Source organism: Hyla sarda, chromosome 12, assembly GCF_029499605.1.
Source record: "Hyla sarda isolate aHylSar1 chromosome 12, aHylSar1.hap1, whole genome shotgun sequence".
NCBI classification, from domain to species: Eukaryota; Metazoa; Chordata; class Amphibia; order Anura; family Hylidae; genus Hyla; species Hyla sarda.
The window spans coordinates 85,456,621-85,472,621 of record NC_079200.1 but is presented as its reverse complement, the minus strand read 5'-3'; the positions used below and the strand labels follow the sequence as shown (position 1 = coordinate 85,472,621).

The 16,001-nt window shown below is 43.3% G+C and overlaps 1 protein-coding gene across 7 annotated transcripts in view; it reads right to left on the bottom strand.

Moving 5' to 3' along the window:
* ARHGAP27 (Rho GTPase activating protein 27) overlaps window positions 1-16,001 on the bottom strand; it is a 102,934-nt gene that overhangs the window by 8,166 nt on the left and 78,767 nt on the right. For all 7 annotated transcript variants that reach the window (XM_056548375.1, XM_056548374.1, XM_056548380.1 and 4 more), the window contains 9 exons: window positions 15,168-15,278; window positions 13,160-13,227; window positions 9,423-9,510; window positions 8,720-8,821; window positions 5,927-6,034; window positions 5,437-5,530; window positions 5,193-5,294; window positions 5,020-5,118; window positions 1,565-1,642 (listed from right to left, as the gene is read on the bottom strand). In XM_056548375.1, coding sequence (XP_056404350.1) covers window positions 1,565-1,642; window positions 5,020-5,118; window positions 5,193-5,294; window positions 5,437-5,530; window positions 5,927-6,034; window positions 8,720-8,821; window positions 9,423-9,510; window positions 13,160-13,227; window positions 15,168-15,278 — 850 coding nt within the window. The remainder of the gene's footprint in view (window positions 1-1,564; window positions 1,643-5,019; window positions 5,119-5,192; window positions 5,295-5,436; window positions 5,531-5,926; window positions 6,035-8,719; window positions 8,822-9,422; window positions 9,511-13,159; window positions 13,228-15,167; window positions 15,279-16,001) is intronic.

The window sequence follows — 16,001 nt, the reverse complement described above, 5'->3', positions numbered from 1 at the left end:
GTCACAGGGACATGCACAGGTTGACTAGAAAGGGGGCTTGAGCCCCTGACAAAAGTGCATTCATGCAAGTCATCATGGCAAGGTCATAGCTAAGGTGTGGCAAATGAGGCAATGGCCTCAAGTGCAGCTGCTAGGGGTCTAACCCACCCCCTAACAATGGGAAATGATTGTCAATGCATACAATGCATGCATCGCAACTCAGCATTGTACAAGTGCAGTGCAGGCTTATGCTTTAGGCTGCATGCAATGACATCATGCCATCACTATGTGGTGTAATGGAAATGGTCATGGTGTGGCGGAATTATTTGTCTCTTGTATAGAGGTGTTATTGGTGAAATTGGTCTGTGTATAGTGGTTCTTATTGAGAATCATTATGGTGGTATTATCCAGTCACTATGTGATGTAAGGGTAGTGATCATGGTTTGGCAATTATTTATCTCTTGTGTATTAATGTTTTTGGTGATCTTGTTCTGTGTATACTGTTTGTTGTTTTTTTTTTGGACCAATATGATGATTTAGTCACTGTAGTAGTAATATATTGTCCTGGTGTGGAGGTATTATTTTATGTTTCTAAACCCCAACCTATGATAAAATCCAGTGTGTTCCCTGGGTGAGTGGCTATGAATACGCCGTATGCATCGTCACTCGGTTAGTGGTGGCTACTGGGCAGTGGTGGGCAGTGTGACATTATTATGTAGGCATTTAAATGAATAATTATGAGAAGTGCCCTCCAAATATCTGTGCTCGCCCCTGGAGTGTCACTTTATATGGGTTTTGTTGTGATAGATGGTTGTATATACAGTGGTCCCTCAAGTTACAATATTAATTGGTTCCAGGACGACCATTGTATGTTGAAACCATCGTATGTTGAGACCAGAACTCTGTGGAAACCTGGTAATTGGTTCTGAAGCCACCAAAATGTCATCCAAAAATAGATAAAAGTCAGGATTAAAGGTAAATAAGTAAATAACTTAAACAGATAAAGCAAATCCTTACATATATAAAAGTAAGAAAGATCTGCTGGGAGCGGTAAATCACTGTCTATTTCAGTGTTCCCCAACCAGGTGCCTCCAGCTGTTGCAAAACTACAACTCCCAGCATGCTCGGACAGCCAAAGACTGTCCGGGCATGCTGGGAGTTGTAGTTTTGCAACAGCTGGAGGCACCCTCTTTGGGAAACACTGGTCTATGAGGACAGAAGCTTCTTCAGGGTCCTGTACAGAACATGCAGTGTCCTAAAAAAAAGGAAAATGGAGCCGCCCTCACCTGATGCCCAAAGGAGCAGCTAACTCTGGCACAGGTAAAGAGTACAGAACATGTAATACCTCCCTGTACTGTAGGGAGGCGCTACCAGACATCAGTCAGTGCATACACTTTAGGAATACAGGGGTTTTACCAGTGAAATATCCATTCTGATTGGTCGGTTCTTCCAGCCATTGACACGTTTCGCAGATTCCATAGCATTGTATGTTGAGTCCGGTTTCAAGTTACAATGGTCCAGAAAAGACAATTGTATGTTGAAACTATTGTATGTTGAGGGATCACTGTACACATTACACACTCACCATGATCCACCTTATAGCGTAACTTCTGAATGACTGCCAAGTTCCCACTGATCCTGTATAAGCCATCAATGTCCAACCCTATTAGCACAAAAGATAAGATAGAGGATGGTGAAGCAGAAGGGGTTAATCTGTAAGATGCCAGGGCACACATTGTATAGACTAGGACTACTGACAACTCAGACTTTTTTTTGTCTCCCTTCCCTTTTCACATCCTGGCTTTCACATCAACCTCAGCTAATATTAGGTATATTTCTGCAAAACGGAAACCATAGACAATAGTAACTGCTTCCAGGTTTTCTTTTCTTACTTTTCATACTGCTTAGATATTCCGGAGAATACCTTTCATAACCTGTGGACAGTCTCATAGAGATGCTCAGAGATGTTTTGAGTGAGAGGTTAAAGGGGACCTCTCATCAAATAAACTTTTGATATATTTTAGATTAATGAATGTTGAATAACTTTCCAATAGCATGTTAATGAAAAATATGCTTCTTTCTATTGTATTTTTCCTGATCAGTCCTGTCAGCAAGCATTTCTGACTCATGCTGGAGTCCTAAACACTCAGAGCTGCCAGCCTGCTTTGTTCACAGCCAAACAGGCTGTGAGCAAAGCAGGCTGGCATCTCCGAGTGTTCTCCTTTGTGAGCAAAGCAGACTGGCAGCTCGTAGTGTTTAGGACTCCAGCATGAGTCTGAAATGCTTGCTGCCAGGACTGGTAGGGAGACCCCTAGTGGTCATTTCTTCAAAGTGGAAAATTAAATAGAAAGAAGCATATTTTTTAATAACATGCATGTTTTTTTGATGAGAGGTACCCTTTAATAAGTCCATCAGATGAATGTCCTATAGACAGCAGGAGACCTCTACACTCTCAGTACTAACAGACATACAATGCATTTGGAATGTCTTCAGACCCACTTTTTTTTTTTTTTACATTTTCTTATGTTGTAGCCTTGTGCTAAAAAATTCCCATAATCAGAATGGGAAAACTTTTACAAATGTTACACATGTTTGCAAAGATATAAAAAAGGCTAAACTAAAATGTTGCATGGATATAAATATTCAAACCCTTTTCAATGAAACTTGAAATTGAGTCAGATGATTCGACAATCTGGAAAGACACAGCCTTGTCTATACAGCTCACAAATGCATATCAGAGCAATCACCAAGCCATGAGATGGAAAGAACTGTCTGTAGAGCTCAGAGACAGGATTATTTTGAAGCGCAGATCTGAAGAAGGGTACAAAAAAATGCTGCTGCACTGAAAGGTTGAAAGAGCACAGAGACCTCCAGAGACCTTCAGAATTCTTGAATTGGAGAAATTTGGAATAAATAGGACTCTTCCTTCCCTCAAAATAAGTAATTGGGGGGAAGCCTTGGTGAGAGAGGGGACAAAGAACCCAAAGGTCAATCTGGCTGAGCTCCAAAGATCCTGAGTGCACAGGGATGTGCACAGACATTCTGGGGGGCAGGGGCTGAACTAAAAAAAATTTAAAAAAAAGCCATGTTTTATAATTATTTATATAAATGCCCACCCCTTTGTAGTCAACCTGTGCACGTCCCTGTGTGTGCACATTGGAGAAACTTCTAGAATATCAACCATCACTGTAGCACTCCACCAATCTGGGTTTTATGGCAGGTTGACCATAAATAAGCCTGTGAGAAAACTTCTCTGGTCTGATGAAACCAAAAATTGAAATGTTGATGTTAACTCTAATCATCATGTATGGAAGAAACCAGTCACTGCTCATCACGTGCCCAATACCGTCTCTATAATAAAGCAGCATCATTGTATGGATGTATTTTTCATCACCCATGAGACTGGTCAGGTTTGAAGAAAAGCTGAATGGAGCAAAGTACAGAGAGATCCTTAATTTTAACCTGATCCAGAGTGCATTAAACCTCAGACCAAGCCAAAGATTCCCCTTCCGAAGACAATGACCGTAAGCACACAGCCATGGCCCTGTTGCTTGTTCACTGGTTGTCCTAACCGCTGCATACTGGGAATACCCCACAAGACCTGCCAATGTGGAGATGCAATGCAACTAACTATTTACTAATCACAGAGGCGTAACTTGTAGCTTCTGGGCCCCAATTCAAAATCTGCAACAGGGCCCCATGTGTAAATTATAATACTGGTCTCTTATGGGGCAGATGTGCTTTGGGGCCCCCTTAGGCACCAGGGTCCCGGTGCGACTGCTACCTGTGCACTCCCTATAGCTATGCCCCTATGCCTAATATATCCCACCCCTTGACAGATGTCATTGTCACAAAATAATGAATGTCGTCTGTCAGTCTTAAATGTTTTATGCTGAACAGTGTGCATGTTTCCCTGTACAGAAAGGGCTTCTAATATCAGTGTTGTCCTTGAGTAGCCCAGCCAGGGCCCAGACTTGAACCCAATGGAACATTTCTGGAGAGACTTGAAATTGGCTTCTACCAAAGCTCCTTATCTCACCTGACCGAGTGTGAAACTATGTGCGGAGAAGAATAGCAGAGAATCCCCAAATCCAGGAGTGTAAACCTTGATGCATCATCCCTAAGAAGACTGGAGGCCGGAATCCCTGCCAGAGGTGCTGCTACCACTACTGAGTAAAAGGGTTTGAATATTTATATCAAGTATATTTTTTACATTCTGCTTTCACTTTGTAATTCTAGAATATTGAGTGCACATTGATGGGGGAAAACCTAATATTTTTTTAAGCACATCATAACAAAATATATGAAAGTGAAAAGGTGAAAAACTTTCCAAATGCATTGTAGTCTATTGAAAAAAGACCCAACAGTGTTTACCCGACAGGGCTTTCAGTAAACACAAACAACGACTCTTGCTGCTTAAAGGGGTACTCCGCCCCTGGCATCTTATCCCCTATCCAAAGGACGACCGCCACGCCCCCCTTCCCATAGACTTGTATTGACGGGGGTGGGTCGTGACGTCACGAGGGGCAGAGCCATGACGTAACGATGCTCCGGACCCTGTATTGCCTCGCTCTGCGCAGTAATGATAGCGGGGTGCTGCAGCAGCGATCCCCGGGGTCCCCAGCAGCGGGACCGTGGCAATCTGACATCTTATCCCCTATCCTTTGGATAGGGGATAAGATGTCCAGGGGCGGAGTACCCCTTTAATGAGTCAAACCATAGTTTTTTAAACTAATTCAGATTATATTCCCTAACTACTCCTAACACCCCTCCTGACCATACAAAATTTTTCCGAGCTTTAAAAAGGTCTGTATCATACCTTTCCCTTTGCTCACATTGTGTGAGTTCCTCTGACTAGGTGCTCTTTTAGCTAGAATTACACATCTAGAAGGACACTGTTCTGGTGGGACCTCAAGGGCACACAAGGCGATGCACATGATAAATTACATTTTCCACAGCAACCAACACATATCAGTAATGCTTATACACCAGCAGGAGACAAGGCATAAATTATCTATATCTCTCTCCTTATAAATTTACCTCGTCTCTCTACCACTTCAATGGATTGACTGACAAACTCGGGCACGTCCCTCTTCTCTCGTTCGCACAGCTGATTCAGGGGGCAGCCAAAGACTTGGTCTGTAAAGAAATAATGTCAGCATGGCAGGCACACGTACAAGGGATTTGCGCTGTCAGGCCGCAGCTCTACTTACCACGGATGTAACCTTTGTCTCGGAGGGACTGTAGCGTTGGCCTTCTCTGCAGAAACTTCCTCAGCTTGGCCCGCACATTGCGGTCACTGTCAGAGTTCTGTCCTGTGGATACACAACATGAGGCACTTTTCTGCTTGAATAACATTCACGGTAAAATTGTCATCATTGTCACTGATCTCAAAGGTTGTGATGCCATAATGCTAATGTGTCCATTCCCAGAGGGAGTATTGTGTAGTTTTCTTACCAGGATTCTTCTTCTCCTCTTTTATTCCTAACTTCTCTGTTGAACCAAATTCACTCAGTGACTCGGTCTCATTCTCTGAGGCATAATCTGAGGACTAGAAGAAAGTTACTCAGTCACAGAGAGAAGTTGAGGAACACAAAAACACAACACAGATAGTGATCTCAACCAGTGCCCCATTTATTTCCAAGTCTTGAGGAAGAAGCAATGACTGGTGGTAGCTGGAACGGGCATGAGCACAGCTTCAGAGAACATCAGTATATCACAGATCCCACTAAGGCAGGGCCATAAAAGGTGCTGGAAAGAGGATCTATAGGATATGACGTCCCTTCCCTATGACTCCCCTAAGATGTGCTCTAAGCCTATTATTTGCATGCATTAAAGTCAACTGCACTAGTGAAGTCAGCAGGTAAATGAACACAGCTCAGGATTTCTACCCTGGTGAAGCCCATGCCAGACTCTTGTCAGTCACATGACTGGGCTGAATACTTACTATGTGCACGCTCTTGCCAATACTCTTGCTTATAGATGCGAACCAATCTTTAGTGATGGCCTCAGAGTCATGGTGAATCAGATACTCGCACCCATCCCGCGTTCTCAGCTGAAGAATGAGAACAACTATATTAGTCCAAAGACAACTTCAACATAAAACATTAAGACTGGAGGGCTGCAACCGGTGAAAGCCACAGGGGGCAGTACTGACAACCAAGGCCCCCACAACCTTCAGAATGGGGGGACAAAAAACAAAGGTATTTAAGACTCTTTGTTTTTGGAATAGGTGGGTCTCCCCAGGGGAATATACAGGGTACAGGACACAGCAAGGAATATACAGGGTATGGAAGATGGGGGAATACACAGGCTACGGGATACAGGAAAGAATATGCAGGGTATGGAACATGGGGGAATATACAGGGTATGGAACATGGGGGAATATACAGGGTATGGAATATGGGGGAATACACAGGCTATGGGATACAGGAAAGAATATGCAGGGTATGGAACATGGGGAAATATACAGGGTATGGAACATGGGGGAATACACAGGCTATGGGATACAGGAAAGAATATGCAGGGTATGGAACATGGGGGAATATACAGGGAATGGAACATGGGGGAATATACAGGGTATGGAACATGGGGGAATATACAGGCTATGGGATACAGGAAAGAATATGCAGGGTATGGAACATGGGGGAATATACAGGGTATGGAACATGGGGGAATATACAGGGTATGGAACATGGGGGAATATACAGGGTATGGAACATGGGGGAATATACAGGCTATGGGATACAGGAAATAATATGCAGGGTATGGAACATGGGGGAATACACAGGCTATGGGAAACTGTAAAGAATATGCAGGGTATGGAACATGGGGGAATATACAGGGTATGGAACATGGGGGAATATACAGGGTATGGAACATGGGGGAATACACAGGCTATGGGATACAGGAAAGAATATGCAGGGTATGGAACATGGGGGAATATGCAGGGTATGGAACATGGGGGAATATACAGGGTATGGAACATGGGGGAATATACAGGGTATGGAACATGGGGGAATACACAGGCTATGGGATACAGGAAAGAATATGCAGGGTATGGAACATGGGGGAATATACAGGGTATGGAACATGGGGGAATACACAGGCTATGGGATACAGGAAAGAATATGCAGGGTATGGAACATGGGGAAATATACAGGGTATGGAACATGGGGGAATATACAGGGTATGGAACATGGGGGAATATACAGGGTATGGGATATAGGAAAGAATATGCAGGGTATGGAACATGGGGGAATATACAGGGTATGGAACATGGGGGAATATACAGGGTATGAAACATGGGGGAATATACAGGCTATGGGATACAGGAAAGAATATGCAGGGTATGGAACATGGGGGAATACACAGGCTATGGGATACAGGAAAGAATATGCAGGGTATGGAACATGGGGGAATATACAGGGTATGGAACATGGGGGAATATACAGGGTATGGAACATGGGGGAATATACAGGCTATGGGATACAGGAAAGAATATGCAGGGTATGGAACATGGGGGAATATACAGGGTATGGAACATGGGGGAATATACAGGGTATGGAACATGGGGGAATATACAGGCTATGGGATACAGGAAAGAATATGCAGGGTATGGAACATGGGGGAATATACAGGCTATGGGATACAGGAAAGAATATGCAGGGTATGGAACATGGGGGAATATACAGGCTATGGGATACAGGAAAGAATATGCAGGGTATGGAACATGGGGGACTATACAGGCTATGGGATACAGGAAAGAATATGCAGGGTATGAAACATGGGGGAATATACAGGGTATGGAACATGGGGGAATATACAGGCTATGGGATACAGGAAAGAATATGCAGGGTGTGGAACATGGGGGAATATACAGGGTATGGAACATGGGGGGATATACAGGCTATGGGATACAGGAAAGAATATGCAGGGTATGGAACATGGTGGAATATACAGGCTATGGGATACAGGAAAGAATATGCAGGGTATGGAACATGGGGGAATATACAGGCTATGGGATACAGGAAAGAATATGCAGGGTATGGAACATGGGGGAATATACAGGCTATGGGATACAGGAAAGAATATGCAGGGTATGGAACATGGGGGAATATACAGGGTATGGAACATGGGGGAATATACAGGCTATGGGATACAGGAAAGAATATGCAGGGTATGGAACATGGGGGAATATACCGGGTATGTAACATGGGGGAATATACAGGCTATGGGATACAGGAAAGAATATGCAGGGTATGGAACATGGGGGAATATACAAGCTATGGGATACAGGAAAGAATATGCAGGGTATGGAACATGGGGGAATATACAGACTATGGGATACAGAAAAGAATATGCAGGGTATGGAACATGGGAGAATATACAGGGTATGGAACATGGGGGAATATACAGGCTATGGGATACAGGAAAGAATATGCAGGGTATGGAACATGGGAGAATATACAGGGTATGGAACATGGGGGAATATACAGGGTATGGAACATGGGGGAATATACAAGCTATGGGATACAGAAAAGAATATGCAGGGTATGGAACATGGGGGAATACACAGGCTATGGGATACAGGAAAGAATATGCAGGGTATGGAACATGGGGGAATATACAGGCTATGGGATACAGGAAAGAATATGCAGGGTATGGGACACAGGGAAAAATGTTGAGTACAGGACATAAAAAAAATTCTAAACAATATATGGTGGGTTGAGGTACTCACTTCCATGACGTGCTTTTTACTAGACTTGTCCTTGGGGGCCCAGCTGAGTGTCGCCCCCTGTAATCTGACAGTGTGCTCCGGAACAGTGAGCAGAGATTGCTTCTGAAATGGGAAAAAAACAACGAAAATAAATTATGTTATTTTTATTCTGTGGGTTGGTAGGATTATGGCGATACCCAATTTATATAGTTTTTTATGTTTTTTTCCTACTCAACAAAACCCTTCCCCCCCCCCCCCCCCTTTTTATGTATTGCCATGTGCGGACAACCATAACTTTTTAATTTTTCCTCTGAAATCTCCTTTCCATTGTTTACATCTTCTCCATATAATCCACGTTACTCTATATATTCTGCATCACTCAGTTGTGTGATGCCATCATGCCCATATGGAGCAAAATCTCTGAGGAATGTTTCCAGGTCCATATGTATATATCAGGGTGGACTGACACCTTATTTCTTCTCTAAAAATCTACTTATCCCCCGTAGATTATACATCCCCCCTATAGTTTATACATCTTCTCTCTATTATCTATATCTCACCTATATATTCTACTTCCCCTCACAATAATCTGCGTCACCTTTGTAGATGTATCTCATCTATATCATTTATTCCCCCCCCCCCGCATGTATTCCACATTGCCCTTTTATGATCCATATTCCTCTATAATCTACATCCCCTTCATATAATCTATATCTTCCCTCACCATGCTGTTGGATGAAAGGTTTTTCGTATCCTTGAAGAATGTCAGTATTCCTCCTTCCAGCACAGTCCAGGATGAGCTCCAGTTTTTCCTGCTCAAGGGAAGACAATGGTGGCTCAGTCAGGTGGTCATGTATCAAGCATTCAGTGGAACACTTTAGTAGTCCCATGTTTATTGGTCCTTTCAAAAATTTTTAACCGGTTAAGACGGTCTCTTATGTTGGACTTGCCTCGAAAATTGAATATCACAAAATCTTTTATTATTCTTTTCCTAAGTCTATGTCTCCATTGACCCCCAGATGTTCTTATCCAGGGTGAGCCTGAGAACTAGGTTAAGAAGATACTTGATTTCTGCTCTATTCTCTTAGAATAGAATGGAGGGGTTATGGTCCAAAGAAGTCTTGGGAGCCAGCTAGAAATATCCATGTTAAAGGGGTTATCCAGGAAAAAAAAATTTTTTATATATCAACTGGCTCCATAAAGTTAAACAGATTTGTAAATTATTTCTATAAAAAAATCTTAATCCTTTCAGTACTTATGAGCTGCTGAAGTTGAGCTGTTTTTTTTTCTGTCTAAGTGCTCTCTGATGATACGTGTCTCAGGAACCGCCCAGTTTAGAAGCAAATCCCCATAGAAAACCTCTTCTACTCTGCTCTCTGCTGACATCTCTGCTTGTCTCGGGAACAGCACACTGCTGCCAGACAGAAAACAACAACTCAACTTCTGCAGTTTATAATTATTGAAAGGATTAAGATTTTTTAATAGAAGTAATTTACAAATCTATTTAACTTTCTGGAGCCAGTTGATATATAAAAAAAAAGTTTTTTCATGGAATACCCCTTTAACAGCCTGATAAGAACCTTTCATGCAGCCAGTGTAGATAAACCCAGGAATAAAGGGGTGGTCCAGTATAACAAAAATTATTCTAATCTATTTTTGCAAAAACATCAGCTCTCCTGTTCATAGGTTAAGTGTAGTACTGCAGCTCAGTCCCATTTACTGCAGTGGAGGTGAGCTGCAATACCAGACACAACCTGTCGACAAGAGAGGTGCTGTTTTTGCCAAAAAAGAAGCAGCATTTTTCTAATACTTGACAACCCCTTTAAGGGCTCTACAGCCCTCCCTCAGTGGAAAAGGACTAATGGTGCCAATATAAAGAACCTTTCTGTAGTAACTTGCTTAACCCCTTAAGGACCTAGCCCATTTTGACCATAAGTACCAGGCCAATTTTATTTATGCACTTTCGCTTTTTCCTCCTCATCTTCTAAAAATGGTAACTCTTTTATATTTTCATCCACAGAGTAAGGGGTTTGTTTTTTGTGCGACCAGTTGTCCTGCGTAGTGACATTACTCATTTTACCATAAAATGTATGGCGCAACCCAAAAAATACTTTTTGTGTGGGGAAATGAAAAAGAAAAACACAATTTAGCAAATTTTGGAAGGTTTCGCTTTCACGCTGTACAATTTACTCTAAAAATGACATGTTCTTTATTCTGTGGGTCAATACAATTAAAATGATACCCATGATACCATACTTATCTATCTTTTTACCAAATTAGTATGTTTAAAATCCTTCTATTTTGACGACCTATAACTTTTCCATTTTTCCGTATAAGCGGCAGTATGAGGGCTAATTTTTTGCGCCATGATCTGTACTTTTTATTGATACCACAGTTATGTATATAAAACTTTATTTAATTTTTTTATTAATTTTTTAAAAATAAAATGTGATAAAATGTGACAAATTTTTTTTTTTTTTTTTACGTTCACGCTGTTCACCATACGTGATCAATAACATTATATTTTAATAGTTGGGATATTTACGCATGCGGCGATACCAAATATGTGTATTAATGTTTTTGTTTTTTTTTACACTTTATGGGGGTAAAATGGGAAGAAAGGACATTTTTATTGGGGAGGGGATTTTTCAAATAATTGTAACTTTTTTTTTTTACTTAAATTTTAACACTAACAGTCTCCATAGGAGACTATTTATAGCAATCCTTTTATTGCTAATACTGTTCAGTGGTATGCATAAGGCATAGCACTGATCAGTGTTATCGGTCATCTTCTGCTCTGGTCTGTTCGATCTCAGGCCAGAGCAGAAGACTTGTGTAAAGCGGCGGAGGCAGGTAAGGGGACCTTCGTGCACCGTTCTGGATGATCGGATCGTCGCGGCAGCGCTGATCTGTGTTGGTCACGGCATTCGAGGGGTTAATGGCAGACATCTGCGTGATCGTGGATGTCGGCCATTACTGGCGGGTCTCTGGATGCGATCAGCAGCCGGGATCAGCCGCCCATGACCCGAGCATTGCTCTGATGCTCGCGGTCATGTACAGAATGTTAATAAACATCCTGGTGCGCTATGTACCGCAGCACCAGGATGTAAATTTACATCCTTGGTCGTTAAGGAGTTAAAGGGGTACTCTGCTGGGGGGGAAAAAATGTAAATCAACTGGTGCAAGAAAGTTAAGCAGATTTGTAAATTACTTCTATAAAAAAAAAATCTTAATCTTTCTAGTACTTACAAGCGTCTGTATGCTCCACAGGAAGTTCTTTTCTTTCTGAATTTCCTTTCTGTTTGAACCACAGTGCTCTCTGTTGACACCTCTGTCCATTATTCACAGTTATGTCCACTAAGGGATACTTTGAGTACCAGAGAGTACAAAAATTCACAGAGGGGTACACACTTTAAAATATAACTTTTAATCAGACACGTCTAAAACCAATCAATAGCACAGGCCCCACAACAAATAGCCAGTACAATTGAGTTGACACCAGATCTAAAATATCCAAAACAGACCACAATGGATGGAAGTATGTCTGTATTGGGGGATAATGAGGAGAGCAGGGTCCCAAAATAGTGCATTAATCACCCTAAAATTCCCTATCGGGGAGATATAGTGAAGACTACCCCTGCTCCCACAGGGACCGTCGGGGCACTCGTCCTAAAAAGAGCGACCCCATTTTAGGAACTGTCCAGAGTAGGAGAAAATCCCCATAGCAAACCTCTCCTGCATTGGACAGTTCCTGACATGGACAGAGGTGTCAGAAGAGAGCACTGTGGTCAGACAGAAAGGAAATTCAAAAATAACTTCATGTGGAGCATACAGAAGCCTATGAGTACTAGAAGGATAAATATTTTTTAATAAAAGTGATTTACAAATCTGTTTAACTTTCTGTCATCAGTTGATAAAAAAAAAAAAAAAAATACATTTTTTTTTCCAGTGGAGTACCCCTTTAAGGTATTTGCAATGCAATTCTCTCACAGCTGACCTATTGCTGGATTAGGTAATCATAATTGCTCTGACCTGGATAGCGTTGGGTAAAGTCACAGGGATATTGCAGGGACAGTGAGGTTAGATGTCTGCGGATAGGTAAATGTTCAGGGAATAGGTCTAGGGACAGTTAATGCTTGTATTCTATTTGTTCTTGTTTTGTCACAAGATTAATTTCGGTCAGCCATCAACATTGTTCATTTCATTATGTCTGGTTCCTGTTGTCTATTGGTGAGTTGCTATTCTGGCTCTTTTTTTATCTGACAGTATTGATACATGCTTTTAGCTGCCTGCTGTTCATACTATTCAGCCCTAATGTAAGTCCCGGGGGTATTTAAGTACTGCGAGCTATAGTTAGGGTCAAGTCTATCCATCTAGTGACCAGCCAGTTATTACAAAACCTACACAGGAGAACGTCCAGAATTGGCCCCAGTCATTTTACATCTGTCAGCCACCACTTACCGCATCCTCTTCCCGTTCTCAGTGATCTTGGTCTTGTGTAGAACTCCCGCTTTCTCCAGACCTTTTGTCTGCAATGATGAAGAAAACAAGAAGTGAAGATAAGAAGTCAAAAGAAAGTCCATGAGCCCACATCCTACAGAACTACTGCTTCTCCAGCATATCCACACACTGCAGAAGGGATCATTTATTATGGATCGGTTGCTCAAATTACTCATTACCCCTGACCTAAGGACTTCACCTGCATCTGAAACATCACAGACACCACGTCTCTACCTTTACTCATAGCAGCGGGGACACCCAATGGCCCTGATTTACTAAGAATGGAGTGTACTTTCCTTTGTGGGTTTTAATTACCGACAACTTTTTTTCCATTGTACAGTGGTCCCTCAACATACGATGGTAATCCGTTCCAAACGGACCATCGTTTGTTGAAACCATCGTATGTTGAGGGATCCGTGCAATGTAAAGTATAGGACAGTGGTCTACAACTTGCGGACCTCCAGATGTTGCAAAACTACAACACCCAGCATGCCCGGACAGCCAACGGCTGTCCGGGCATGCTGGGAGTTGTAGTTTTGCAACATCTGGAGGTCTTCAGGTTGAAGACCACTGGTAATGGAGGTTATACTCATGGGTCCCCGCCGCTCCGGACCGTCACCGGTGCCCTGGATGTCGCCTTCCATCGCTGTCGCCGCGTCCCTGGGGTGTCCCCGATGCTCCGGCAAGGCCTCTGCTTCCCCGGCATCCTCGCTCTCCGTCGCCGCCATCACGTTGCCATGCACGCCGCTCCTATTGGATGACGGGACAGCGTCTGCAGCGAATTGATGACGACAACGGAGAGCGCCGACGATGCAGGGGATCGCGAAGAGGACGCGCCGGAGCCCCGAGGACAGGTAAGTGATCGTCAGTGGACCACACGAGGCACCGTAAACGGCTATCCGGTGGCAGCTGAAGAAGTCTGAGCTGCCGGATAGCAGTTTATGCGATGGCCCCGACATACAAAAGCATCGTATGTTTATGCTGCCTTCAACATGCAATGGCCTCTGAGAGGCCATCATATGTTGAAATGATCGTATGTCGGGGCCATTGTAGGTCGGGGGGGTCACTGTATTTACTAAGGTTTCCCTACATTTTGCACTTTTCCCTACATTTTGCTTTTTTTTTTACACATGCTCTGATCTGTAGGGTTTTCCTTAGAGATGAGCGAACTTACAGTAAATTCGATTTGTCACGAACTTCTCGGCTCGGCAGTTGATGACTTTTTCTGCATAAATTAGTTCAGCTTTCAGGCGCTCCCGTGGGCTGGAAAAGGTGGATACAGTCCTAGGAGACTCTTTCCTATGAATGTATCCACCTTTTCCAGCCCTCCGGAGCACCGGGCTGAACTAATTTACTAAGGTTAAGTTATCAACTGCCGCGCCGAGAAGTTCGTGACGAATCGAATTTACTGTAAGTTCGCTCATCTCTAGTTTTCCTCAGCTTAAATACACCACATTTTCTGTGGAAACCTAAGTAAATATGTTGGGTATTTCGCCCCTTTTTTGCGGCCACACCCACTTCCCTGGCAGCCACGCCTCTTTTTCGGTATTTCACAGTAAAATGGAGAGTTAGTCTGTTTTTTTTTCGAATTCTGGCGCAAATTCTGGTGCACATTCTGGCGCAGACAGAATTTCTGGTGCAATGCTCAAGAATCTGGCGCACAACCCGACAAAATATGTCGGGTTTACAATGGTAAATCAGGGCTAATGTGTTTACACAGTAAAGCCCATACTGCATCCTTCACCACCCTGTACAGCCTCATACATGACAACTGCTGAAGGACTAACTGTTTAATACCTGATGTACACTCAGGATTCATAATATAATGGTTAGCACCTGAGACTGACGGAAATTGTTTCTATGATTTATTATTGTGCTGTTAGATCTGCAAAGGGGGCCTCTGATGGCAATGTTTAAAGAGATTTACCAAATCTGACAACAGAAGACACTGAGGGTATTGGGGTCTTACCTCTGTCTGTTTCGGCAGGGAAATTGCAGTAAAATTGTGTTGCCAGGTGGTAAAGACATTGCTATTCTGATCGAGGTCACTGCTTCCGGTCTGTAGTTCTGAGGGTCCAAGCTTTAAGTAAAAAGTCAAATAGTTATTATAACAGATATGAGTAATCTAGGGATGATTAGGGATTAGAGGAGTGTGACCCAGGGATCATGGGGATATGAGGAGTGTGACCCAGGGATCATGGGGATATGGGGAATGTGACCCAGGGATCATGGGGATATGAGGAGTGTGACCCAGGGATCATGGGGATATGAGGAGTGTGACCCAGGGATCATGGGGATATGAGGAGTGTGACCCAGGGATCATGGGGATATGAGGAGTGTGACCCAGGGATCATGGGGATATGAGGAGTGTGACCCAGGGATCATGGGGATATAAGGGGTGTGACCCAGGGATCATGGGGATATGAGGAGTGTGACCCAGGGATCATGGGGATATGAGGAGTGTGACCCAGGGATCATGGGGATATGAGGAGTGTGACCCAGGGATCATGGGGATATAAGGGGTGTGACCCAGGGATCATGGGGATATGAGTAGTGTGACCCAGGGATCATGGGGATATGAGGAGTGTGACCGAGGGATCATGGGGAAATGAGAAGTGGAACCAAGGGATCATGGGGATGTGATGGGTGTGACCCAGGGATCATGGGGATATGAGTAGTGTGACCCAGGGATCATGGGGATATGAGGGGTGTGACCCAGGGATCGTGGGGATATGAGGGGTGTGACCCAGGGATCATGGGGATATGAGGGATGTGACCCAGGGATCATGGGGATATAAGGGGT